The 26416-nt window shown below is 56.0% G+C and overlaps 1 protein-coding gene across 1 annotated transcript in view; it reads right to left on the bottom strand.

The window, feature by feature from the left end:
• The window catches only part of ARID3C (AT-rich interaction domain 3C), a 137068-nt gene that overhangs the window by 40495 nt on the left and 70157 nt on the right, over positions 1-26416 (bottom strand). Inside the window, exon 3 of the mRNA XM_077818086.1 lies at positions 5398-5470. Coding sequence (XP_077674212.1) covers positions 5398-5470 — 73 coding nt within the window. The remainder of the gene's footprint in view (positions 1-5397; positions 5471-26416) is intronic.

The following is a 26416-nucleotide window of genomic DNA, read 5'->3' on the forward strand; positions in this document are numbered from 1 at the left end:
CAGTCATCCGGGACCTCCCCCGTTCGCCACGAGTTTTCAAAGATAATGGCCAATGGCTCTGCAATCACAGCCGCCAATTCCTTTAGCACTCTCGGATGCAACTCGTCCGGCCCCATGGACTTGTGCACGTCCAGCTTTTCTAAATAGTCCCAAACCACCTCTTTCTCCACAGAGGGCTGGCCATCTATTCCCCATGTTGTGATGCCCAGCGCAGCAGTCTGGGAGCTGACCTTGTTAGTGAAGACAGAGGCAAAAAAAGCATTGAGTACATTAGCTTTTTCCACATCCTCTGTCACTAGGTTGCCTCCCTCATTCATTAAGGGGCCCAAACTTTCCTTGGCTTTCTTCCTGTTGCCAACATACCTGAAGAAACCCTTCTTGTTACTCTTGACGCATCTCGCTAGCTGCAGCTCCAGGTGCGATTTGGCCCTCCTGATTTCATTCCTACATGCCCGAGCAATATTTTTATACTCTTCCCTGGTCATATGTCCAACCTTCCACTTCTTGTAAGCTTCTTTTTTATGTTTAAGATCCGCTAGGATTCCACCGTTAAGCCAAGCTGGTCGCCTGCCATATTTACTATTCTTTCGACTCATTGGGATGGTTTGTCCCTGTAACCTCAACAGGGATTCCTTGAAATACAGCCAGCTCTCCTGGACTCCTTTCCCCTTCATGTTAGTCCCCCAGGGGATCCTACGCATCCGTTCCCTGAGGGAGTCGAAGTCTGCTTTCCTGAAGTCCAGGGTCCGTATCCTGCTGCTTACCTTTCTTCCCTGTGTCAGGATCCTGAACTCAACCAACTCATGGTCACTGCCTCCCAGATTCCCATCCACTTTTGCTTCCCCCACTAATTCTTCCTGGTTTGTGAGCAGCAGGTCAAGAAAAGCGCCCCCCCCCCAGTTGGCTCCTCTAGCACTTGCACCAGGAAATTGTCCCCTACGCTTTCCAAAAACTTCCTGGACTGTCTATGCACCGCAGTATTGCTCTCCCAGCAGATATCAGGAAAATTAAAGTCACCCATGAGAACCAGGGAGTGCGATCTAGCCCCTTTCCATTTCCAGCCCCTCCACCTCTCCCCTATTAGGGGCAGCGCGGCCCAGTGAATAGGGCACTGGACTGGGCGTCAGGACACCTGGGTTCTGCTCGCGGGCTGGGCGAGTCTTTGGGCCAGTCCCTCCTCGACCCAGGGCTTCTGTTTCCCCTCCCACCCTTTGCCCATCTCATCTGCTTAGATCTGTAAATCCCACTCTGCAGGCCGGGCAGTCTCGGCGCACCGGGATTCACAGGACTATAATGCCCGTAAAGAAGAACACGTGGGCGAAAGCTAGGAGGCAGGGCCTGGCTGTGTGCAGTGCCGTGCGCAGCGGGGCCCCGGTCTGCGCAGGGACAGGGACGCTCACCGTCTGCGCAGCAGCGAGCGGGGATAGGGCCCTACAAATGCAGCCATGTCACCCGTAATCCGGGCCCACGCACTGGTGCCCTCCGCGGCTTGACAAGTCCCATGCAGGGTACGTCTCGGCAGCAGCGGGAGGACGCAGCCAGGGGGGTTCGCATTCAGGCCACTAGCCCATGCTGCTGCCGATTTTAGTGCCCTGGGAAGCCCCTGCCCGGCTGCAGTGGACGCAGCCCTCGAGGGCGATAGGACCTGGGAAATCAGCGCTCCGTGGGGGACTGCTCAGGGCTGGGGGGCGGCGGGGAGAGCAGACCTGCAAACCCTGAGGATTACCCTGGCTCTAGCCAGGGGGACTCCGGCTCAGTTCTGGACTTGCAGGTTTGCTGGGGGTGCCCTGAGCAGGGACTCGCTTTTCTCCTTGTTATTCTGAGCCTGCGCCCGTGGCTGACTACAGCTGGGGGGCTGGAGGGGGCCGGACAGACCCTGCCAACAGCTGGGATTGCTGAGCAGCGTCCCCGGAAAGCGGGCTCTCCCGGAGGGGCAGGGTGCCCTCACACCCATCCCCGGGAACGGAGCCAGCAAACGCCATTTTGTGCCATTTAAGAAATCCTGTGGCCAATACCCGGGTCTAGCACCTCCTTACAAGCTTGACAATGAAGTCCAGTTCCTTACACGCTGGGGGGTTATCGGGGGGGGGGGGGGCAGGCCGCATATGCTGGGGAGTATCATGGGGGGGGCCAGGCCGCACATGCTAGGATGTTATCGTGCAGGGGGCCAGCCCGCATACGCTGGGTGGTTATCATAGGGGGCTGGGCCGCACACGCTGGGGGGTTATCATGAGGGGGGCCGGGCTGCACATGCTGGAGGGTTATCGTGGGGGGGGCCACACACGCTGGGGGGTTATTGTGGGGGGCCAGGCTGCACATGCTGGGGGATTATTGTGGGGGGCCAGGCCGCACACGCTGGGGTGTTATCATGCTGGGGGGGGGGCTGCTTGAAATATTCTCTGGCTCCATTCCAGCCTCCTTGCAGCCTAATCAGCGAGCAGTTGATGTCCCATGCAGGGACCACCTGGCGCAGCCCCTCCCGGCCTACGGGGCTCTGGAGCCCACGGGAAGTCACTGGGGAACAACCATAAAATCGTTGGCTCCGGCGCCCTTTGCCGACGGCCTCCCTGGAGGCTGACATGCAGCCAGCTCTGGGGTGGAACGCGGCTGCTGCTTAACGGTGCACAGCAACGCTGCATGGCAAGTTAGGACAAGGAGCGCAGCATTACATTTCTGGTGGGAATCGGGCTCGGATCCCAGACTCACTTCTCCAAGGAGCCGCCCAGGGGCCTCAGGCACTGCCCCTGGGTGGGGCTCTAATGGAGACAGAGATGGTTGGCAGAGGTTAGCGACCGTGGCCGGATGGGCAGATAAATGAATGCCGGCCGGGAGGGATGCACAGAGGGCGGCAGGGAGCAGAGTTATTTGTCCCTCTGCCGGGATCAATGCTATCGCCATCCCCGGGCGCTGGGGCTGGCTGGCTCGGGAGCTGCCACCCGCTGTGGATTTATAGCCATCGACCGGGCCGGCCCCGGGGAGCAGCCCCCGGGGGATTCGATCCCACGGCTCGATTTCAGAAGCGGCACAAAAGCCCCAATCAGCTGTGCACAAAGAGAGGCTGGCGGTTAATTAGCGCCCGTATGTCAGCCGGTCCAAATGGAGATGGAGTTAATTAGCTCTGGAGAGAGAGATAATGAGCCCCACGCAGCAGCTCATGGATCTTGTCTCCTGCGCTGCGTCTCCTGGGCGCCCAGGGCTTGGAGGCAGGGCCCACGTGGCTCCCTGCCCCCTGTCCGTTCCCCCAGCTCCCCAGCCTCCGTTCTGCCCCATGCCGTGACCCCACCGTCAGCCCCGGCCCCCCCAGATGTACCAGCGCCCTCAGCACGCTCAGAGAGGGGCGGGGGTCAGCATTAGGAGCCAGCACCAGGACTTGGGGGGCAGGCGAGGAGGGGCTGGTTTCCAGTGACAGCCGCCGAGCCCGGGGGAGAGCAGCTGCTGGGCAGGACCTGACGGGAGGGGATGGGAACAGCTCAGCCCATGGCTGCCCCTCGGCAGGCAGGCCCAGCAGGAGCGGGTGGCATGTCTTGACCTCGGGCCTTTGCCAGGCAGTACCTGTGCAGCTGGGTGCAGGGTGCGAGGGGTTAATCACAGCCACGGGTGGACCGGCCCCGGGAGAACAGCAGTCGCCCGGCATGCCAGCCCAAGGGGCGGAAATACCCAGTCCCCTTCTCGCACCCACCCACCCCCTGCCTGCCTGTGCCCCACATGCCTGGCACTGCAGCCGACGCTGTGGGATGCCAGGCCCCCACCCCAAAAACGCCCGCCCCTATGGGGAATCGCCCTGGGCTGCCCGCGGCAGAGGGATTATGAAAAGGCAGTCCCGCCGTTCCCATTCTCTCCAGCAGAGGGCAGCAGTGCTCCCAGGCTCACCCCAGCCCGCACCTTCTCGACCCAGTGGCCACTGTGTGACACAAATTGGCCGGGTCTCAGCCCAGAAGCCTATTTCCTGCCCCACACCAGCCACAGACCATTCGCACTAACCCGGCCCCTCACTGGCCATCGGGCAGAGCCCAACCTCTGAATGGGCCGTGGAGGGAGGCCAGTGAGGGGCTGGCTGGGCAAGGCGGGGGTTGGGGAGGGATCAGAGCACCCTCCCCAGCATGGAGCCATACAAGGCGAGGGGTATTTGGGGCCCCCTTTAGGAACACCGACAGCCGACCATGGCACGGAGCCCCACCCGCCCCGGTGGTCTCACCAGCAGCCAGGCAGCACCCCCAGCATGGGGGGGCTCCGGGTGCCAGGCAGCGGCAGCCCCTTCTCCCTGCCAGCCCCCGTTAATTAGCACAACATTAACCTCTGCCTGGGGTTTAGGCCATATCGAGCGGCATGTTCATTAATCCAGCCGCCAGCAAAGGGCTCTAATTAATACTGGCCCGGCGCCCCCTCCCCCCCAGCACTGGGGAACCTTTTAATTGTTTCAGGGCTGGCTGGGGGGAGGTGGGGGTCAAAGGTTAAAGCATTTATCGAATCACCTCAATTGCTGGGGCTTCCTACCCATCCCTCCCGGTGCCGATAACAGAACCCGCTGAGGACTGGCAATACGGTGCAGCTGTGCCTCCCCCCTGCGTCAGCCCTTCGCGGTCACTCCGGCACAAAGACACGGCGTAGAGCCTGGCTCAGAGCTCCTTCCCCATGCACAGCTCCGCCGGTGCCCCTCGCTCCCGACCCGCAGCCCCCCCAGCTCCGCCGGTGCCCCTCGCTCCCGACCCGCAGCCTCCTGCTAGCCCAGCCCTGGGCTCCCCACTCAGCCCTGCTGGTGCCCCTGAACCCTGACCTTGTAGAGTACCCCAGTCCATCATAGTCCAGGAAACCCTAACTTTGCCCCCTCATAGCCCCTGGCGAGAACCCCTCTGTGCCAGGACACCATTCTATCCAGCACAGGCGCGAGGGTGGAACCAGCGAAGGGATCGAGGTCCCTGTGGCCTTCCCAGCTCCAACACAACACGTGGGCCCTTCCCAGGAATGCAGCAGCTCCTTCTGCCCCCCAGAACCTCGGAGCAGAGCCAGCAAATGGACCCGTGTCCTGCGGACGCCTCCAACCCAGATCTGAGAGCCTGCAGCCAGAACCAGCAACATCAACCCGGTCCCGTAATGTCCCAAGAGCCGGCCCCAGCCAACAGAGCCTGGCAGCCCAGCAACCCCAGGGGACACCTGCCTGTCCTTGTCCACTGCTTCCCTTTCTTCCCACAGGCCCTCCCCCATAGCATGAAGGGTCCCCTTCCCACCAGCCCCATGCTGTCGATTTCACCGAGCGGGACAGTGGTCGAGGGTGGGTCTGGAGAATTGGAAAGAAGTTACCACTCAGTGTGAGAGTGAGTCACGGGCCCACCCCCCGTAATGCCTCTCTGCAGCCGGGCTCCCGGCCAGGGACCCCCAAAGCCCGCAGCCGGCCCTTACCTCTCTTCTGCATGAAGCCAAAGAGGTCGTCCAGAAACTCCTTCCGCTTGGGGTCGTCGTCCAGTTCGTAGAGCTGCAGGCAGGAGAGAGAGACGGCAGGTCAGCATCGCAGGAACCGAGCAAGCCCTTGGGCAAACACACGCGTCCTGCAGGGGGCGCTGTAATGGACTGGGTAGTGTGTGTGTGTGTGAGAGAGAGACACCACTGCCCTCTGCTGGACAGCATCGGAGCTGCTTCACTGTGTGTCATAGGTCCTCTCCTGCCAGCAGAGTCCCCTGTAACTGGCATGGTCGGGGGATCTGGGTTTTGGCTTCACCATGGTATTTGACCTCTGCAGCCCCCACCGGACGTGAGTGAGGCTGATCTCAGGAGCCTCCTGAATATTCAAAGTCCTGGCTCCCCCCAGCCAAACAGCCCTGGGCAAGAGGCTCCGTGCCCCAAATCTGGCCGTGGTCCCCTTCCTTAGACCCACAGCTGCCTGTGGCGATCGCCTCACGGAGGGGCTGTGGGATGCGGGTGTGGCTTGGGAGTTTACCTGGTGTCTCTCTGGGTGGGAGGTTGTGCATGTCTGGGGTGTACGTCTAGGTCCGTGGCTCTGCATGTGCTTGGGGTGTGTTTGCCCCACAGCCACGTGCCTGGGCGTGATGCCACGGTTGCGTTGCACGGCTGATCTCTCGAGATTCACTAACAAAATTCCTTTGCTCTGTTCTCTTCTCTGTAGGTTCTTACTCCGCACCCGTCACTGCAGTGTCTGGGCTCCTTCCAGTCGTTGTACTAAGTGAGGACTGACCCCTGTCTGTGCAGCAGCAATCCCTCCCCGCTGAGGAGAGCGCCCCCCTGTGGCACAAGCTCCTACAGGGCTTAGGCTGCGAATGGGCCTCAGGAAGCTCCTGCAGGAGGGGCCCCGTGGGACAGTGCTGGGGGCCCAGCTGTAACCAGTCCCAGGGCCAGGAGGGTCTCCTGGCCCGTCATGGCCCTTTCTGCTCCACGTGGAGCCCTGGGCCCCGGGGACCTGTTGCTGGTCCCCTAACCCGGGACTGTCCACAGCAGGCACTGATGACCCTGTCCGCGAGCAGGATGGAAGAGCGAAGTGCTGGCTGCAGCCTTGGGGCCCAGCACCTGGTGAGCAGTGTTCAGCCTCCACATCCAGCATCCATCTCCGGTCCCCTCCTTCGCCTGCACTGGGAGAGCTGGAAAGATGGACCAGCTCCCAGTGACCTTTAGAACATCAAAATGGCCACACTGGGTCAGACCAAAGGTCCATCCAGCCCAGGATCCTGTCTGCCGACAGTGGCTGGAGCCAGATGCTTCAGAGGGAATGACCAGAACAGGGCAATTATTGAGTGATCCATCCCCTGCCGTCCAGTCCCAGCTTCTGGCAGTCAGTGGTTTAGGGACACCCAGAGCATGGGGTTGTCCCTGACTACCTTGGCTAATAGCCACTGATGGACCTATCCTCCAGGAACTTCTCTAGTTCTTGTTTGAACCCTGTTATACTTTTGCCCTCAAAGCTGCCTTGGTTGAACAAGGACACCCCACCAGGGAAGTAGATCAGATCATGGAACAGGCCACCCAAATACCTGCTTCAATACAGAAATAAACCCCGCTCTGCCCGCACACCCCTAGCTGTCACCTACTGCCCCATATTGGAACCCATACGGGGTATCATCAAACAACGACAGCCCACACTTGATGGGGACCCCATCCTGAAAGAAATTTTTCCTGAACCCCCTCGTTCGACTTTCAAGCAACCCCCCAACCTCTCCAAACTCATCATCAGAAGCAAGCTCCCCACAGACCAGCTCACACCAACTCAAAGCAGCACCAGACCTTGCCAGAACAGATGCAAAACCTGCAGCCATATCGCCACTGCTACAATGATCAACTCCCCCCCCAACACACCTTTTAAGATTCATGGATCCTACACACGCCTACCACAACATGTGGTGTACCTCATCCAGTGCATTAAATGTCCCAAGAGCAACTAGGTGGGTGAAATGAGACAATCACTGCACTCACAAATGAACTCACACAGAACAACGACAAAGGACAAGAACGCCATATCACTTGTGGGTGAACACTTTTCCCAGAGCGATCACTCCCTAGCTGATCTCTCAGCCCTCATCCTCAAAGGAAACCTGCAGAACATTTCCAAAAGACAAGCCTGGGAGCTTAAATTCATCACTTGGCTAGACACTAAAAATCATGGACTGAACAGAGACCCTGGATTTATGGCTTATTCTAACAATCTATAATCCACCAACAACTCCCCGCCCCAGCTGCTTCCCCCCAACACACTTCCTTTCCTCCCTGTGACTGGATGATATTAAATGGGCCACTGCACCTTGAATGGTCCCTTGAAATTTGTGTTAACTACGTATGCTAAACAATCTGTTCCACCTTGGGTTGAGCTATGACACTGATTACGTTTCCAAGAGCTCTGTGCAGCTTGAAAGCTTGTCTCTGTCACTAAGCTTCTCTCTCACTAAGCTTGCCCAATAAAACATTATCTCACCCACCTTCTCTCTCCAATTGTTCCTAACATTCTGTTCGCTTTTTTGACGGCCGCTGCACATTGAGTGGATGTTTTCAGAGAACTATTCACAATGACTCCAAGATCTTTCTTGAGTGGTAACAGCTAATTTAGACCCTGTAATTTTATATGTAGAGTTGGGATTACGTTTTCCAATGTACATTACTTTGCTTTTATCAACATAGAATTTCATCTGCCATTGTGTTGCCCAGTCACCCAGTTTTGTGAGACCCCTTTGTAACTCCTCACAGTCTGCTTTGGACTTAGCTATCTTGAGTAAATTTGTAGCATCAACAGATTTTGCACCTCACTGTTTACCCCTTTTTCAGATCATTTATGAATATGTTGAATAGGACTGGTCCCAGTACAGACCCCTGGGGGACACCACGATTTACCTCTTTCCATTCTGAAAACTGACCATTTATTCCTACCTTTTGTTTCCTGTCTTTTAACCAGTTACTAATCCAGGAGAGGACCTTTCCTCTTATTCCATGACAGTTTCCTTTGCATAAGAGCCTTTGCCAAAGGCTTTCTGAAAGTCCAAGAGACACTATATCAACTGGATCCCCCTTGTCCACATGCTTGTTGAGCCCCTCAAAAAATTCTAACAGATTGGTGAGGCATGATTTCCCTTTACAGAAGCTGTGTTGACTCTTCCTCAAAGTACTGTTTTATCTCGGTATAGGGAGAACAGATAGCAAGTGTGAAAAATCGGGATGGGGGGAATAGGTTGCCTATATAAGACAAAGCCCCTAATATCAGGACAGTTCCAATAATATTGGGATATCTGACCGCCCAGCTCTACATCCCATCCTGAGGTGACATGTACCCAGTGAATATGGGGATTGTTGAAATCCCCCATTATTCTGGTGTTTTCTATTTTTCTAGCCCCTCTCATGTCCCTGAGCATTTCACAGTCACTGTCACCACGCTGGTCAGGTGATCGGTAATATATCCCTACCGCTATATTCTTATTATTCCAGGGTGGAATTTCTATCCACAGAGATTCTGTGGTACAGTTTTCTTCATTTAAGATTTTTACTCTCTTTGACTCTGCTTTCTTTCACATCGAGTCGCACTCGCCCACCAGCGTGACCAACTTCGTCATTTCTACCGATTTTGTACTCTGGTATTATCGTGTCCCATTGATTATCACGTTTCTGTGATGCCTGCTATATCAATATCATCCTTTAATACCAGGCGCTGAAGTTCACCCATCTAACTACTTAGACTTCTTGCATTTGTGTACAAGCACTTACAACTTCTGTCAATATTTAGTTGTCTGCCTTCCTGTGATGTACTTGAATGGGGCTCTCTTCAACTGACTGTTTTTCTTCAGTTCCTACCTGTATGTTATCAACTTCTATCCTCTCCTCCTTACCAGGAGACAGAGAATGTGTTCCTCCAGGCCTGTCGGCTTTTCCCAGCCCTTAGTTTAAAAAGTCCTCAATGACCTTTTTAATTTGACATGCCAGCAATCTGGTTCCATTTCGGTTTAGGTGGAGCCCATCCTTCCTGGACAGGCTCCCCCTTTCCCAAAAGTTTCCCCAGTTCCTAATAAATCTAAACCCCTACACCATCGTCTCATCCATGCATTGAGACTCTGCAGTTCTGCCTGTCTAACTGGCCCTGAGCATGGGACTGGAAGCATGTCAGAGAATGCTACCATGGGGGTCCTGGACTTTAGTCTCTTACCCAGCAGCCTAAATGTGGCCTCCAGGACCTCTTTCCTATCCTTCCCTATGTCCTTCCCTCTCTACTATCCTTCCCTATGTCCTGCCCTCTCTCCCATCCTTCCCTGTGTCCTTCCCTCTCTCCTATCCTTCCCTGTGTCCTTCCCTCTCTCCCATCCTTCCCTGTGTCCTACATGGTACCTACACGAACCACGACCACCGGCACCTCCCCAGCACTGCACATGAGCCTGTCTAGAGGTCTCAAGAGATCTGCAACCTTCGCACCAGGCAGGCAAGTCACCATGCGGTTCTCTCCCGGTCATCGCAAACCCAGCTATCTATGTCTCTAATGATCCCCTCCCTCCCACCCCTTACTATTACCTGGCTCTTCCGGAGGGGTGGCCTCAGGGCGAGAGGTTACCACGACATTGTCTGGAAGGAGGGTCCCAACTATGGGATCATTTCCCTCTGTTCCAGCTGGGTGTTCTCCTTCCCCGAGACTTTCCTCCTCCACAACAGCACAGAGGCTGTCAAGTATGTGTGTGGCGAGGAGGGGGACGGCTTTGCTGTGTCCCAGAAAGTCTCCTCTCTGTACCTCTCTGTCTCCCTCAGCTCCTCCAGCTCAGCCACTCTGGTCTCCAAAGCCCGTACACGGTCTCTGCGGGCTGTGAGTTGCTTGCACCGAATGCGCACACATGCCACCGACCTGCCCACACGGCAGGTAATCCTACAGGCTGAATTCAGTGCAATAACCTGGACGACTGCCTGCATTAGCTTTACTCTGGCAGGGTTATTTCGGGGGGTGGGGGGGGGTTAGCTGTATCTGCTCCCACACTCCCTCTCAGAACCCCTCGCAAGACTCCCGTTTGCTGCCCCTGTTTGCTGGCTCCAAACTATATCAACCCCTAAAAAGAACAGGAGGACTTGTGGCACCTTTGAGACTAACACATTTATTTGAGCATAAGCTTTTGTGAGCTACAGCTCACTTCATCGGATGCAAGAATAAATGTGTTTGTCTCGAAGGTGCCACAAGTCCTCCTTTTCGTGAATACAGACTAACCCGGCTGCTACTCTGAAATATATCAACCTCTGTTATCCCAGTTCCGGGAGACAAAGGGCCTCCCCACAGCTGCGCAGGGGGCTGGCTGCTGGCGTGGTTCCCCCCGGGATGGAGGTGCAGGAGGGTTCCCTGGAGTAATGAGCAGAACAGCCATTACTCAGTGCTCCTGAGAGCCGAGGACCCCAGCAAGCAAAGGCACCTGATGCTGGGGGGTGTCACATGCAGGGAGTCCTTCAGAGCACAGCCCCTGGGAACCTGAGCTGGGGAGATACGCAGATGCCCCCAGGTCCCAGGCCCTGCTCATTCCCAGCTGTTCCCTGGGTGCCACCCCCCCCCCTCACTATGGCAGTGCCAGGTCCCCTTTCACTGCACCATCCAGGGTGGGCCAACGTCCTCCAGCACAGACCTTGCGTTCCTGGCTATAGGGTGGGTGGGGCATGAAGGAGGTTCTGGCATACAGCGAGCTGGGAAGGGGGCCCCCAGCCCAGGGGAGGATTGTTTGGCTCCTTCTCACCCCGGGACCCCCCCACTGGAGCCATTGCTCACCCGCCATGCTTTGCCTATGAGGAGCCTGCAGCTGCCAAGGGGAGAGAGGAGCAACCGTGCAGGGGACGGGGGGACACGCAGCCACCACCAGGCACCTGCGCCAGGCACCTCTGACCCCTGGCTTCTCATCTCGGTGAGGCTTCCCATGCTGGTGAAGGGAAAGCCCCAGGAGCTCTGACACTGTCAGGCCCTGCCTCCCTGCGCTTGGCCCCGCCTGCCCTTTTCACCCGCCGCCAGGCAAGCGGGTTAGCTCCCTGGGCTCCAATAATCCAGCCGCTCTTGGCCGGCGTCACGGGTGAATCTGATCCCTGAGCGCTCGGTGCTGAGATTCTCACGCACCCCCCTTGTTAACTAAACACATCTCATTAGCTCCGCTTCCGAGGCAGCCAAGCGCAGCCGCTGCTCCAGGCGGCCCCGGGGAGCGGGCACGCAGCCAGCTGGAGCTGTGCCAGGCAGCCCTCGGCACAGCTCCAATTAACTCCTCACTCTCATCCCCTCGCGCTGTCTGGCCGGTCAGGGTCCCTAGGACACACAGGCTGGGAAACTCGGCTGGGCTTTGGAGAGCGGGGGAAGGAGCTTCCAGAATGGAGCGAAAACCTCTCCTTTGGCTAAGGATCCTGTACCACGGACGTCCCGGGCATACGTGGCGGGCAGGATCCAGCCTGAGATGAGCAGCCAGTGGCAGCTGTTAATAACGCTCCTGAAAGGGCCGGGGGAATTCTCTGGGCTGGCCTAACCGGTGGCTGCACAGTGCTGGGGCGGGGACCGGTCACACCACCGAGCGGTGCGGCTTCGCTTACATTTAGTGCAGTCACAGGGACCCGGCGTGGGCTCTTTCTGTCCCACATCCAGGAGAAGTAGGAGCAAAGGGCATGGCAGGCTGGGCTTCATCCAGCCCAATGCCCCGTCTCTGACCAGACCCACAAGCAGCACTAACAGAAACTGAGCCGGGAAAAGCACAGAGAGACCGCGGAGCCCTTCTGGTTGCCTGGCCTGAGAGATGCAAAGGCGGGGGAGGAACATGAGCAGTGAAAAGCAAAGGGGAGTCTCCAGGGTTCACCCTCACCGGCATTAGTACCACAGGGCCGGGGAGCTGTTCATTAGCTGTGCAGGCAGGGACAGACCCACGGTTGGGGCACTAACCTAGGACTCCAGAGATGCAGGTGGAAATCTCAGCTCTGCCGCTGACTTCCTGTGTGACCATGGGCCGGTGACTGAGAGCAAGACCCTCCAAGGTCTTTATGCTCCTAACCCCACTGATTTCAGTGCACACCTGTGAGAGCCTGGGCCCCAGTGCCCCATGGGGAGAACAGCGCTGCCCTGCCTCACAGGGGGTTGTGAGGGGCTCAGATCCTGCGGGGGGCGCTGTACGTATCTCAGAGAGCGAGAATTTGATTCGATGATGTGAATTGTCACCTCCTTCTAACATAGACTTGACAGACTTCAGCAAGAACCCATCCTACGACGATCCCTGTTCCCCTTCCCGTGGGCAGCTTTTATTCTGACTTTCAGACTTGGGGCTGCAAGGAGCTGGCTGTGCAGATGTTACCACCGCCCACATGGCACAGAATGAGAACTGCACAGCTGTGGTCATAGGCCCTATACTGCTCACAGCTAAGGATGATCCACTCACCTTTGGCACAAAAGATAGAGGAGACCAGTGCACTTGGCGCAGACGGAGCTGAGCTCTATTCCTACTGTGTGAATATCGGGGGCAGGCGCAGGTCAGTGACCCCCATGAAGTTCCAGGTGGTTGTGGGCTTGTTACAGGGGGTTTTTATTGGTTGCTGCCCCCCACCGTGAGGTGGCTCAGGAGTGGGGGGAGTCTCAGTGCTGGCCACATCCGCAGGTGACTGTTTACAGGAGGCCGCATAACAGCTCTCGTCTGCACTAAGAACATACAACCGGCCAGACTGGGTCAGACCAAAGGTCCGTCCAGCCCAGTATCAGCCTGCCGACAGCGGCCAAGGCCAGGTGCTGCAGAGGGAATGAACAGAACAGGGAATTGTCGAGTGATCCATCCCCTGTCAGCCACTCCCAGCTTCTGGTAGTCAGATGCATAGGAACACCCAGAACACGCGGTTGCATCTCTTGACCCTCTTGGCTAAGAGCTGTTGGTAGACCTATCCTCCATTAATTTATCTAATTCTTTCTTCAAACAAGTTATACTTTTGGCCTTCGCAACATCCCCTGGCAAGGAATTCCACAGGTTGATTGTGTGTTGTGTGAAGAAATACTTCCTTTTGTTGGTTTTAAAACTGCTGCTTATTAATTTCATTGGGTATCCCCTGGTCCTTGTGTTATGAGAAGGAATAAATAACACTTCCTTATTCACTTTCTCCACACCAGTCATGATTTTATAGACTTCTATTATATCCCCTCTTAGCCATCTCTTTTCCAAGATGAAAAGTTCCAGCCCCAGTCTCTTTAATCTCTCCTCATATGGAAGCTGTTCCATACCCCTAATCATTTTTGTTGCTCTTCTCTGTATCTTTTCCAATTCCAATATATCTTTTTGAGATGGAGTGACCGGATTCAAGGTGTGGGTTTACTATGGATTTATATCGCGGCATTATGATATTTTCTGTCTTATTATCTACCCCTTTCCTAATAGTTCCTAAGATTCTGTTTGCTTTTTTTGATGGCCGCTGCATATTGAATGTATGATTTCAGAGAACTACCCACAATGGCTCCAAGATCTCTTTCTTGCATGGCAATAGCTAATTTAGACCCCATCATTTTGTATGCATAGTTGAGTTATGGTTTCCAATGTGCATTACTTTGCATTTATCAACATTGAATTTCATCTGCCATTTTGTTGCCCAGTCACCCAGTTTTGTGAGATCCCTTTGTGACTCCTCACAATCTGCTTGGGACTTGACTATCTTGAGTAATTTTGTATCATCTGCAAACTCTGCCAGCTCACTGTTTAGACCTTTTTCCAGATCGCTGATGAATATGTTGAACAGCACAGGTCCCAGTACAGACCCCTGGGGGACACCACAATTTACCTCTCTCCATTCTGAAAACTGACCCTTTATTCCTACCCTTTGTTTCCTGTCTTTTAGCCAGTTATTGATCCATGAGAGAACCTTCCCTCTTATCCCATGACAGCTTATTTTGCTTAAGAGCCTTTGGTGAGGGACCTTGTCACAGGCTTTCTGAAAATCTAAGTACACTGGATCCCCCTTGTCCACATGCTTGTTGACCCCCTCAAAAAATTCTGGTAGATTGGTGAGACATGATTTCTCTTTACAGAATTTCCCCAACAAATTAGGTTCATCTCTGTGTCTGACAATTCTGTTCTTTACTATAGTTTCAACCAGTTTTCCTGGTACTGAAGTCAGGCTTACCGGCCTGTAATTGCCGGGATCACCTCTGGAGCCTTTTTAAAGAATTGGCATCACATTAGCGATCCTCCAGTCATTGGGTACAGAAGCTGATTTAAGGGATAGGTTACAGACGACAGTTAGTAGCTCTTCAATTTCATATTTGGATTTCTTCAGAACCCCTGGGTGATCCCCTCTGGTCCTGGGGACTTATTACCGTTTAGTTTATCGATGTGTTCCAAAACCTCCTCTAACGACGCCTGAGTCTGGGACAGTTCCTCAGATCTGTCACCTAAAAAGAACGGCTCAGGCACTAAAATTCCCCCCAGATGACGACGGTTGGCAGGTGACTGTGAGGGTGGACCTTGCAGTACTGCCGTTGGACCTTTTCATAGTCACAGATTCCAAGGCCAGAAGAGACCATTGTGATCATCTCGTTCGACCTCCTGGCCAGACCAGAGGGGCCAGAGAATGCCTCCAAAATAATTCCCAGAGCGGATCTTTAAGAGAAACAGCCAGTCTTGAGTTAAAAATTGTCAGTGATGGAGAATCCAGCGTGACCCTTGGTAAATTAACCATCGGAACAATTAATCTCCCAATTAAAAATTTACCCCTTATTTCCAATCTGAATTTATCTAGCTTCAATTGACAGCTAGTGGATCGTGTTAGACCTTCCTCTGCTAGACCGAAGAGCCCATGATTAAGTATTTGTGCTCCAGGTCGGTACTTGTAGACTGAGATCAAGTCACCCCTTAACCTTCTCTTTGTTAAATTCAGTAGACTGAGCTCTGTGGGTCTCTCACTCTAAGGCAGGTTTTCTAATCCTTTGATCATTCTCGTGGCTCTTCTCTGAGCCCTCTCCAATTTATCAACATCCTTCTGGAATTGTGGACCAAACCTGGGCATAGGATCCCAGCCGCGGTCACCCCAGTGCCACACACCATCCCTATGGCCTTGTAACACTGGAAGGTAAAAGGTTTGGGACACACGGTCAGTCCCCTCCTGCCCAAACTTTGCCCAGCACTGTCCCTCTGGGGGGATGTTTTCTGGGCTAAGGCAAAGGTGGTCTTGGCACCTGGCCAGGCGTCCAAAGGCCACGGCTGCTTTACACGCACCTTTGCACGCCTCTCTCTGCTGAAAGTGGCAACACAGGCAGCTACCCTGTTTGCTCGTGCTCAGCACTTCTGTGGTCCATGAACAAAACCGACTCATTGCAGAGAAAACAAGCAGCTGATCCGTTCTGCCCTGGGGCCAGAGGAGTGGGGACAGGACTCCACACCTCAGAGCTTTCAACACTTCCCCTGTATCCCCTGCCTCCTTCCTTGTGCTGCTGGCAGCGCCTCAGAGGGGTGGAAGCTGGAGTGTCTCATTCCCTTCTCACCGTTGATGCTGCTTCTTCATTTCCCCCCGTACCCCCACTGGGCTCGGAGACCAGACCTATCAGCTGCATCTGCTGCTCTGGTCAGTTTCACAGGCAGAGTCTCATGCACTAGCCCAGAGGCGCAATGCTGGGGTTACAGGCATTGCAGGCAGACGCTAACCAGGGAACACTTCACCCCCTTCCCTCCTTCTGCTGGTGCCACATCTCCCCACTGCCCTAGGGGCTGCTGAGGTCCCCGGTCCCTCTCCCACCCAGCTGGGAGGCAGAGGCTGATGGGCTGGAGAGGAAGGGGAAAGGCAGCAGTCACGCTGGGAGGCAGAGAAATACGCGCTCCTGCTGGGGAGTAGGACAGCTGGGGCATAGTCAGCATCTCTGCTCTGCCCGCCAACCCTGCCTACCGCCACCTGGCCTTGAGTCTTGCGCAGGCAGGGATGGGGTAGGCGGGCGGGGGGTTCCCTTGCTTAGGATCTCAGCTGGCTGGCACCCCAACACGGGGAGCACTGTGAGATGGGGTAGGACATTGGCAACAGGATTGGTCAAAATCCGATCAATGTGCCATAGGGACCCATCCTGGCTTGGCCAAGGGACACAGGCTAGATGGGTCCTTTCCATCTCTGGGTACTTCAGTGCATGCACCGTGTTCACAGTCCTCCAAAAGCCAGCCAGCCACTGGCCCGTATGCTAGTGAGTACGCACCCCACTGCTTTCCACTGGGGGGCAGGGCCCAGCTGCGTGTCACAGGCCCTGCACTGCTCACGAAGATTCTCCACTGCCAAGGGCCCGTGCTCTTTGGGATGCCGAACCCATTACCACTCAGGTGCATTCAGAGCTGGGGCGTGGGTGGGGACCCCTCTCAAACCCCAATCACCCTGCGGCTCAGACATCAGAGCCTGTCACGTGTGGAGCACGATTCCCCCGCTGGGACTGTCAGTGGCAGAGTATGGGGGGAACGGATGGGGAATGCACGGGTCAGATCCTGGGGGTGAGGCGCTCCCAGCTGCCCCTGTGCTAGGCAGAGAGATGCCAGGGCAGCACCACAGCCAGGAACCGAGGCCAGCTACCCACGTTGCCGTGCACTAATCACTAGGCATTCCCTCCCCCTGGCTTTCAGATACTTCAAGCCGAGCTCCTGCCTCCAGCTCTTGGCTCCCTTCCAGCCCCACTGTGGTTTGTTTGGCTTCTCCTGTGTTGGATTTGTCACATCATTAACCCATGGCTAAAATCCAGCAAACCACTGAACTGGCAGCTTTCCCGCCGGCTGACTCAGAGCCTGGCTGAACCCCAGACGCTCCGCTCCGAGTGCTCTCCTGCTGGGACCCGACGCTGCACCTGAGGGCTCCGTGCTGCCCCGCAGGTGCAGGGATGCACCCCCTCACTACCACCCCCCCGTGACCCACAACTATGCTAGAGACCCTCAGAGACCGATGGGGGGGCTTTGGGATTCTGGGAGACGCCCAGATACCATGGATGATTGGTCTCTATAAGAACCTAGCTAGACAGGACGGCTGGCTTGAAGACCCACCTCCTTTCCCACCACCCAGAAAACTGATCAATTATTTGAGCAACACTCATGGGTGATCCGCTCCCAACACAGCATAGAATCAGCTGGCTCTTAGCATGGCTGTCGGAGTGGGATAGAGCAATGAGACTCCCTCTTCTTATAGCACACACAGGGCAGTGGCAGGGCACCCATCGAGCCAGGACTGAAATCTACAAGATGCCCCAGGGCCCGTGCCGGACGCTCAGGCTGGCTAGTTAAAGAGCCTCATGTTTATTTCAGTGCTGGGGACATGATGGCAGGCGTTACAGGTCTATAACGACCACCACCATCATCCTCCCAAGCTCTTGTCTAGTGCTTATCATTCCTAGATCTCAGAACTTTCCACAAAGCAGGTCAGACTCATTATCACCATTTTACAGATGGGGAAACTGAGGCAGACAGCAGGGAAGGGGTTCCTCAAGGTCACCCGACAGGCCAGTGGCAGAGCCCGGCATATTAATGCCAGGTCACACAGCAGCACATCACACACTGTGAGAGGATGCAGTGTCCTCTGGTTGCCCCATCTCAAAAACGATAGATTAGAACTGGAACAGCTGCAGAGAAGGGCAATGAGAATGACTTGGGGGATGGAACAGCTTCCATAGGAGGAGAGATTCATCAGACTGGGACTGTTCAACTGGGAAAAGAGACGAGTGAGGGGAGCTATGAGAGAGGTCTGTAAAATCATGACTGGGGTGGAGCAAGTGAATAGGGACGTGTGATTTACTCCTCATAACACAAGAACTAGAGGTCACCAAATGAAATTAATAGGCAGCAGGAAGTATTTCTTCACACAACACAGAGTCAACCTGTGGAACTCACTGACAGGGGATGTTGTGAAGGCCAAGAGTATACCTGGGTCCAAAAGAGAACTAGATCAATTCCTGGAGGACAGGTCCACCAATGGCTATTAGCCAGGATGGGCAGGGATGCAACCCCTGCTCCGGGTGTCCCTAAGCCTCTGACTGCCAGATGCTGGGACTGGATGACAGGGGATGGATCAGCTGAAATTGCCCTGTTCTGTTCATTCCCTCTGGGGCATCTGGCACCGGCCACTGTTGGCAGACAGGACCCTGGGCTAGACGGATGACTGGCCTGTCCCAGCATGGCCATTCTGATCGGTGAATATGATGTCACAACAGGAAATGACACACACACAGCACACTGTGATGCAATATCGTGACAGGAAGGTGGACTCAGCACAAGGACACAACTACCCCCCATCCGCCATCCCGGCAGGGGATGCAGCTGTCACGACATGGGGATGCACCGTGACCAGGTGAGCTCATTGTGTCCGGCCAGGTGACCCCAAAGGGACAGGCTCTCGCCTTTGGGGAGCAGACACGCCGACAGACAGCCCTGTAGGGACGCAGCTCACTCATCAGTCCAGTGCGTATCCACCAGCCCTGGGACGCCGGCTGTCCGAGAAGCGCCCAGGCCCCAGCAGGCCCGGCTCCTTCGGACTGGCGCCGCTACACACTGGAACTCCCCCCGCGAGCGATATCCGAGGGCGTGAGCGGCTCAGGGTGTTTGCTCTCTGGGGCGGGGGCTCTGCTGTTGACTTTGTTTCCCTGGGAAAAGGCACCTTGGTTATGCTCAGTTACATAATGGGGAAGACCCAGGCGGCAGGAGCTGATAAGAGCTACACAGTCACCTGCCAGGCGATCGCCAGGTCACCGTGCGCTGCAGGGCGAGGGGCTGGGCCACAAGTGGCTGCCATGCTCTCACCTGGCTCATCCCCCTGCCACTAGACCACCTGGGGAAAAGCAGGGAAACTAAGGCAGGAGGCAAAGAGCAGCTTCCTCACCCATTGACATCCCAGCGCTGATCAGTTCCCTACGGTCCATGACGCAGCCCCTGCCCCGCAACTCTGGGGGCACAACCAATCCACAGGGGCCTGGATCCCAAATCCCAGCTCCGACCGTCCTGCCGCTAGGAGATCAAACAGTGCCTCAGCCCCTCGCACTGTGCTCGGGGCGTCAAGATCTGCACGGGAGCCAGAACCTCTTGGATTCTAGGGGTAAAGAGGAGCTGAGAACTGACATCTGAACCCAGATCCAGACTTTTGGCTCCAGCCCATCTCTGACTCAAATCCTCTGTCCATGCACAAAGCCGACGGCAGTGCTAAGGGGCACCGGTTTCAGCAACTCCTCCGGTACCTGCAGAAGAGCTGTGTCCTGGCTCTGGGTTCATGGGACATAGGAATTGTCAGGATGGCTCAGACTCAGGGTCCACCTAGCCCGTGTCCAGTCGCTGACACTGGCAGCACCACATGCTTCAGAGGAAGGCGTGAGAACCCTGCAGTAACAGATGTGGCAGAACCTGCCCCCACACATTGGAGCTCATCCTGGTCTCTAATAGAGATCAACTTAAGCCCTGAAGCAGGAGCTGTACCATCCCTCCCAGAAGGTTTGGTAGCGTTCACAGTTATAACTCTGGACAGCCTAGTTATCCATATGAGTACAGTCCCTCTTTGTGTCTTGCTAAATTCTTGGTCTCAATGACTTCCTGTGGCATTGAGTTCCACAGTCTAATTATGAGTCGAAATGGGCTTGATGTGAAATCATGTACTCCGGATGAAAGGAAAAGGACAGAGGGGGCAACAATCAAAGCAGCTCTCTGGAGCATAGTCCCGTCATACCTTCCAAGCAAAGCCAGACTCAGATGGAAAACCACCAAGGGAAACACAATGATTCAGTAGGGGGCGCTCTTGCCTGTGAGTCACTACTGCGCTGCTGGAAGTACCATCTCCCGGAGCAGAGGTAGAAGGAAAATCCCCCAGCAGGTTCCAATGAGAGGCATGATTCTGCTCTACTTTCTGGCCAGAGCTGTTGCGTAGTGTTGCTGTGAGCTGTTAAGCAGCTGCTGTGCTCCACCTCAGAAGTGGATGCATTTCAGTGGTGCGGGAAGACATGGCCGTCGTGCGCACACACTTTGGGAAGCATTTGGGATGAAAGTTCCAAATCACAAACAGCAGGGACTAGAGCAGCTTCCATCCAAGAATCTTTTATTCCTTAACTCTCAGCGCCTTCCTGAGAGACAGACAACCCCTATTCCAGGTGGGGAAACTGAGGCATGGAATGGCAAAGAGCTTGCAAGCCTTGCAGTGAGTCAGTGGCAGAGCTAGGAACAGAGCCCAGGAACCTTGTCACCAAAACTGCTTCTCCAGTCACTGGCGCACCTCACCCGAGCGGCTATTCTTACACTAAGGTATAAACTGGAGAGATGTTGCCAACGCTGATTCTCCAGAGATGATTGGCAGAGAAGGAGAAGGGGCAGAATCCCTGGGAGGCTGGAAATGACCCCATCCCCCTGGTAGCACGAGTCGGCGGGTGAGGGGTGCGCTGGGTGAAGGGCACAGGGCAGACTGCCTAGCAGAGCAGATTTTACTGTGGATGTGGGATTCTTTTCCATTTAATTTCTTTGTAAAAAGTCACCCATTAAACGTTAAACTCTTGACTTCAGTATTTACCCAGCCAATCCTGCTGCGGAGTGCAGAGTCAGCACTCCAGCCGCAGAGCTGGGGCATGGGTTCTGGGCTCAGGCAGTACCGAGCTCAGAACCGAAGGGGCCAGCGGGAGGCTCCAAGGTTTAGCCCCCACCACCAGTCTCTATGCTGGGGTCGCTGACCAGCCTGGACAAGGGGGGTACACTCGGGTGCTCCTCTAAATGGAGCATGGCCAATTAGGTCACATCTAGCACTTTCCTCGCTGGGGTATCCAGGTGCTACCCAGTCCGTCACCCTGGGGCAGAGCAGGGCCACTCCACCTGCTCCGTTTGCCGGCGCTCTGTCTTGCCCAGATGTCAATGTCCTGAGTGAGGAGAATGTGTCTGGGCGCGGGCGCGGCTGTGCACGTGGGTGAAGGTCTGCACCTGGGTGGGCGCGAGGGCAGTGCCCAGCGACACACACCCCTGCCGCACAGCGTGGCCGTGCCAGGCCCCTGGGACTCGCTTTCTCTCGCGATGATTTACTCCCACACCAGAGTACTTCAATCGAGAGTCCCCCTAGGGGGGCTTAGTTATTAACTCTCCAGCCCCTCACGTCCACCCTTGCTCTGCATTAATTCCCACAGGCGCCTCTCCCAAGGGCCGGAGTGCCACAGTAATAATCCAGGTGGGCTTTGCCCTCCTTGTCCTCGGGGTAGCACAGCTCTGCTCCTGGGACGTGGCAGTGATGGCAGCCAGCTGCAGGGCTCAGCTAGCCTCTCCCCAGCCGGCCCCCTTTCCCCCCTCAGCCCTTTCCTCCTTGGCGTGGGGACTCAGCAAGCGAGTGGCATCAGCATCCTCCTGCTCCCGCTGCTACAGCTACTGTGGCTACCTCCTCTGGAAGCGCCTTTCCCAGGCTCACCCTCTCTCCAGCCGAGCTCTGGGAGCCAGGGCCACGTGCGCAGAAGTCAGTCAGCTGCCAGGCAGCCACTGGGCTGTTCGCTACAGGTGGGCCAGGCTGGGCTCCTTCTCCTGCGAGTAGCCTGCCACAGGGACACTGGGCCCTCGCGCCCTAAAAGGGGCCAGCCACCCGGGGACAGGGCGGGGCTGTGCATATCTGAAGGTGTGTACAATGCACAGGTGTATTGCACACGCGTGTGCATGGCTGGCTGTGTACCCGGTGCGTGCTGGCGTGTGTGAGGGTTTGCACGTCTGTATGGCCGGGCCTGTGCATTTGTATGGAGGTGTGTGTGTGGGGTGGGGGTGCAAGGGTGTACCAAAGGTGTACGTTGGTGATCCCAGCTGCTCTGATCTTGGGTTTATCTTCATGCTCCATGTGGTGCAGGAGGTCCCTGTCCAGGGAAGCTCCTGGAGCGGCAGGAAATGACCCCCAGCTCGGGGGCAGATGCGGGGGTGCAAGTGAGGGCTGCAGAGCCTGCAAGGAAACTCTCCGAACAGGAGCAAACCAGAGGCAGCTGGAGCCCCCGGGGTGGGGCTGAAGGGGGCAGGGAGGGAAGGGGTTCATCTCTTCACTGACTAAGCTGCTCTGGATACAGATTAACTTCCCTGCTCAGGATCTATTATGGTTTTACGGGTCCCCAGAGAGCTGGAGTATCCCCGAGCTGCCACCCGTCCTGCCCCCTGGCAGCTTCTGCCAGCATCTCCCGAAGTCTGCTTGGGGACTTCACTCAGGGATGCAACGCACATATCCCTACGCCGCCAGGCCCATCACCGCTCTGAGACCCAGTGGGGTATCCCTACGCTGCCAGACCCTGTCACTGCTCCTAGACCCAGACGGGTATCCCTACGCCACCAGACCCTGACATTGCTCTGACACCCAGACGGAGTATCCCTACGCCGCCGGCCCCATCACTGCTCTGAGACCCAGACGGGTATCCCTACGCCACCAGACCCTGACATTGCTCTGAGACCCAGACGGGGTATCCCTACGCCGCCGGCCCCATCACTGCTCTGAGATCCAGACGGAGTATCCCTACACCGCCAGCCCCAACACTGCTCTGAGACCCAGATGGATAAACCTACGCCTCCAGACCCTGTCACTGCTCTGACACCCAGATGGATATCCCTACGCCTCCAGACCCTGTCACTGCTCTGAGACCCAGACAGGGTATCCCTACGCCGCTGGCCCCATCACTGCTCTGAGACCCAGACGGGGTATCCCTACGCCGCCGGCCCCATCACTGCTCTGAGACCCAGACGGGATATCCCTATGCCGCCGGCCCCATCACTGCTCTGAGACCCAGACGGGGTATCCCTACGCCGCCGGCCCCATCACTGCTCTGAGACCCAGACGGGATATCCCTGCGCCACCGGCCCCATCACTGCTCTGAGACCCAGACGGGATATCCCTATGCCGCCGGCCCCATCACTGCTCTGAGACCCAGACAGGGTATCCCTACGCCGCCGGCCCCATCACTGCTCTGAGACCCAGACGGGATATCCCTGCGCCACCGGCCCCATCACTGCTCTGAGACCCAGACGGGATATCCCTATGCCGCCGGCCCCTGTCACTGCTCTGAGACCCAGACGGGGTATCCCTATGCCGCCGGCCCCATCACTGCTCTGAGACCCAGACGGGGTATCCCTACGCCGCCGGCCCCATCACTGCTCTGAGACCCAGACGGGATATCCCTGCGCCACCGGCCCCATCACTGCTCTGAGACCCAGACGGGATATCCCTATGCCGCCAGCCCCTGTCACTGCTCTGAGACCCAGATGGGGTATCCCTACGCCGCCAGCCCCCTCACTGCTCTGAGACCCAGACGGGGTCCCTGCCATGCCCAGTGACTCCCCTAGTGATGGGGCTTCAACTGCAGGTTGAGCAGCTGTGAAGACGAAGCAAATTCCAGAGGCCCTTATTGAGGCCATTTTCTTGGAGCCAGCAGGAGATTGTCGTAAGCCCAGGCTGCCTGGCGGCTCTGCGGCTGGGCCCAGGGGGAGCAGACGTGATCCCCGATCCCCGATCCCCGTGGCTACGATCAGCAGGAGCAGCAGCCAGCAGGAGCTCAGCAGTGGCCTCCCTGGGCCCAGAGTTACCTCTTCCCCTTGTGCATGGCAGGCCCAGGGGCGAGCCTGAGGCAGGCCTGGCAGCCACAGAGCGGGGAGCTGGGGCCCCTCGCTAGCTCCCTGCCTGGGCGCTGGCCTGCGGATAAACAGCGGACTTTAGATCTGTCAGTCTGTTAACCTTCATCAGGACAAATATTTGCATTGGGGGAGGGAGCGGGGGAGGGGAGGAGAAAGCACGGAGGGTAAAGGGGACTGTGCCTCGGAGTTCCTCTGCCCAGGAAAGCCCCCACAGGGACAGCCGTCAGAGCCCCCCGCTCGCCCAGGCGCCCCGCGGGGTGAGCCACGGAGCTGAAGGGCTGGAGTACTGCAGCCCCAGGGAGCCCACTTCTGCAGAGCGCTGCTGAGCCCAAGCAGGCAGGGGAGGGGTTGCTGGCTCCACACCCCAGCCGCGGTCTCCCCTCCGAGTACTAACCGGGCCTGCTCCTGCTTAGCATGAGCGCTACCATGCTCCCAGCTGGGGTGATGAGGCCATGGCATGGACCCTCCTGCGCTCCCCTTGCATTGCCTTTCCCACCCCCTGCAGACTCCCAAGGCATTAGCATGTCAACCGAAAGTTTCCCCTGAGCAGCCAGTCTCTGCCCGCTTCTTGCAGGGACAGCACAGCTGGGCGTCCCGCTGCCACTCTCCGGCCTCTGCAAAAAAAACCGGGCAGTTAACCCCACCCGCACACCGGGCTGAGCTGCAGGCTGGAGGCTCTTCCAACCCTCCCATGAGCCCCTGCCCTCGAATAATGCACGGCCCTTTTCAGCCACTGATCCCAAGGTTCATTCGTGCCAGCGATTACAGATGGGCAAAGCCAGTAAATTCTCAGTGTGTCAGAATCGGAACTGCGGAGCTCTGTGTCATACCCCCGCCCCTACTTCTCCTTGCTAAAGAAGAACTGGTGGAGACTGAGGCAGGAGGCTCTGACTTCACCCCGTGCTGTGCCTGACTTCAGTACCGGGCGAACTGGTTGAAACTATAGTAAAGAATTCAGTAGAATGATCAGACATAGATTAACATAATTTGTTGGGGAAAAGTCAACATGTTTTTTATAAAGGGAAATCATGCCTCACCAATCTACCAGAATTCTTTGAAGAGATCAACAAACATGTGAACAAGGAGGATCCAGTGGATATAGTGTACTTAGATTTTCAGAAAGCCTTTGACAAGGTCCCTCACCAAAGGCAAAGTAAGCTGTCATGGGATAAGAGGGAAGGTCTTCTCATGGATTGGTAACTGGTTAAAAGAGAGGAAACAAAGGGTAGGAATAAATGGTCAGTTTTCAGAATGGAGAGAGGTAAATAGTGGTGTCCCCCAGGGGTCTGTACTGGGACCAGTCCTGTTCAACATATTCATAAATGATCTCAAAAAAGGGGTAAATAATGAGGTGGCAAAATTTGCAGATGATATAAAACCACTCAAGATAGTTAAGTCCCAAGCAGACTGTGAAGAGCTACAAAAGCATCTCTCAAAACTGGGTAACTGGGCAACAAAATGTCAGATGAAATTCAATGTTGATAAATGCAAAGTAATGCACATTGGAAAACATAATTCCAACTCTACATATAAAGTGATGGGGTCTAATTTAGCTGTTACCACTCAAGAAAGAGATCTGGGAGTCATGGTGCAGAGTTCTCTGAAAACATCCACTCAATGTGCAGCGGCTGTCAAAAAGGTGAACAGAATGTTGGGAATCTTTAGGAAAGGGATAGATAATAAAGAAAATATCAAGTTGCCTCTATATAAATCCATGGTACGCCCACATCTTGAATACTGCGTGCGGATGTAGTCGCCCCATCTCAAAAAAGATCTATGGAATTGGAAAAGGTTCAGAAAAGGGCAACAAAAATGATAAGGGGTATGGAACGGCTCCTGTATGAGGAGAGATTAATAAGACTGGGCTCAGTTCCCCCATCTGAACAATGGAGAGAACAGCCGTGTTCTGCCTCCCAGGGGTTCAGCTGGGATAGATACGTTACTGATTGCGCAGAGCACTGATACCATGGCAAAGGGGGCCTAAAAGGTACCTTCGGTACATATTGCTATTCCCGACTCTGCCAGCAGAGGCCACTGCCGAGCAGCTTGCAGTTAAACCCCGGCAGCCTCCGAAGTGTGGCGCATGCCCCAGGAGCAGGGGTGACCTTGTGATCACAACCCAGCTGCGGGGCCGGGGCTGCTGTTGCACTGAGTGGAGTGACGTGGGGCGGCCCCTTCCCCCCAGCTCGCCTAACCCCCCTAGATCACGTGGGGGTTGTAAAATTCTCTGGCCCTCAAGCTGACGCCCCCAGCTTGGCACGTGGCCTTGCCGGGTTTCCAGCCTGACATGACGTGGGTTGCACAGCACAGGCCAAGCGCATCCCGGGGCAGGCGGAGCTGCACTGACCTTTCTGCCATTCCCCGCCCCCAGGTGAATTCAGCCCAGCGCGTCAGCAGGTCCCGCGCCTCACCTCTGGCTAACCGCG

Source organism: Eretmochelys imbricata, chromosome 5, assembly GCF_965152235.1.
Source record: "Eretmochelys imbricata isolate rEreImb1 chromosome 5, rEreImb1.hap1, whole genome shotgun sequence".
Classification (NCBI taxonomy): domain Eukaryota; kingdom Metazoa; phylum Chordata; order Testudines; family Cheloniidae; genus Eretmochelys; species Eretmochelys imbricata.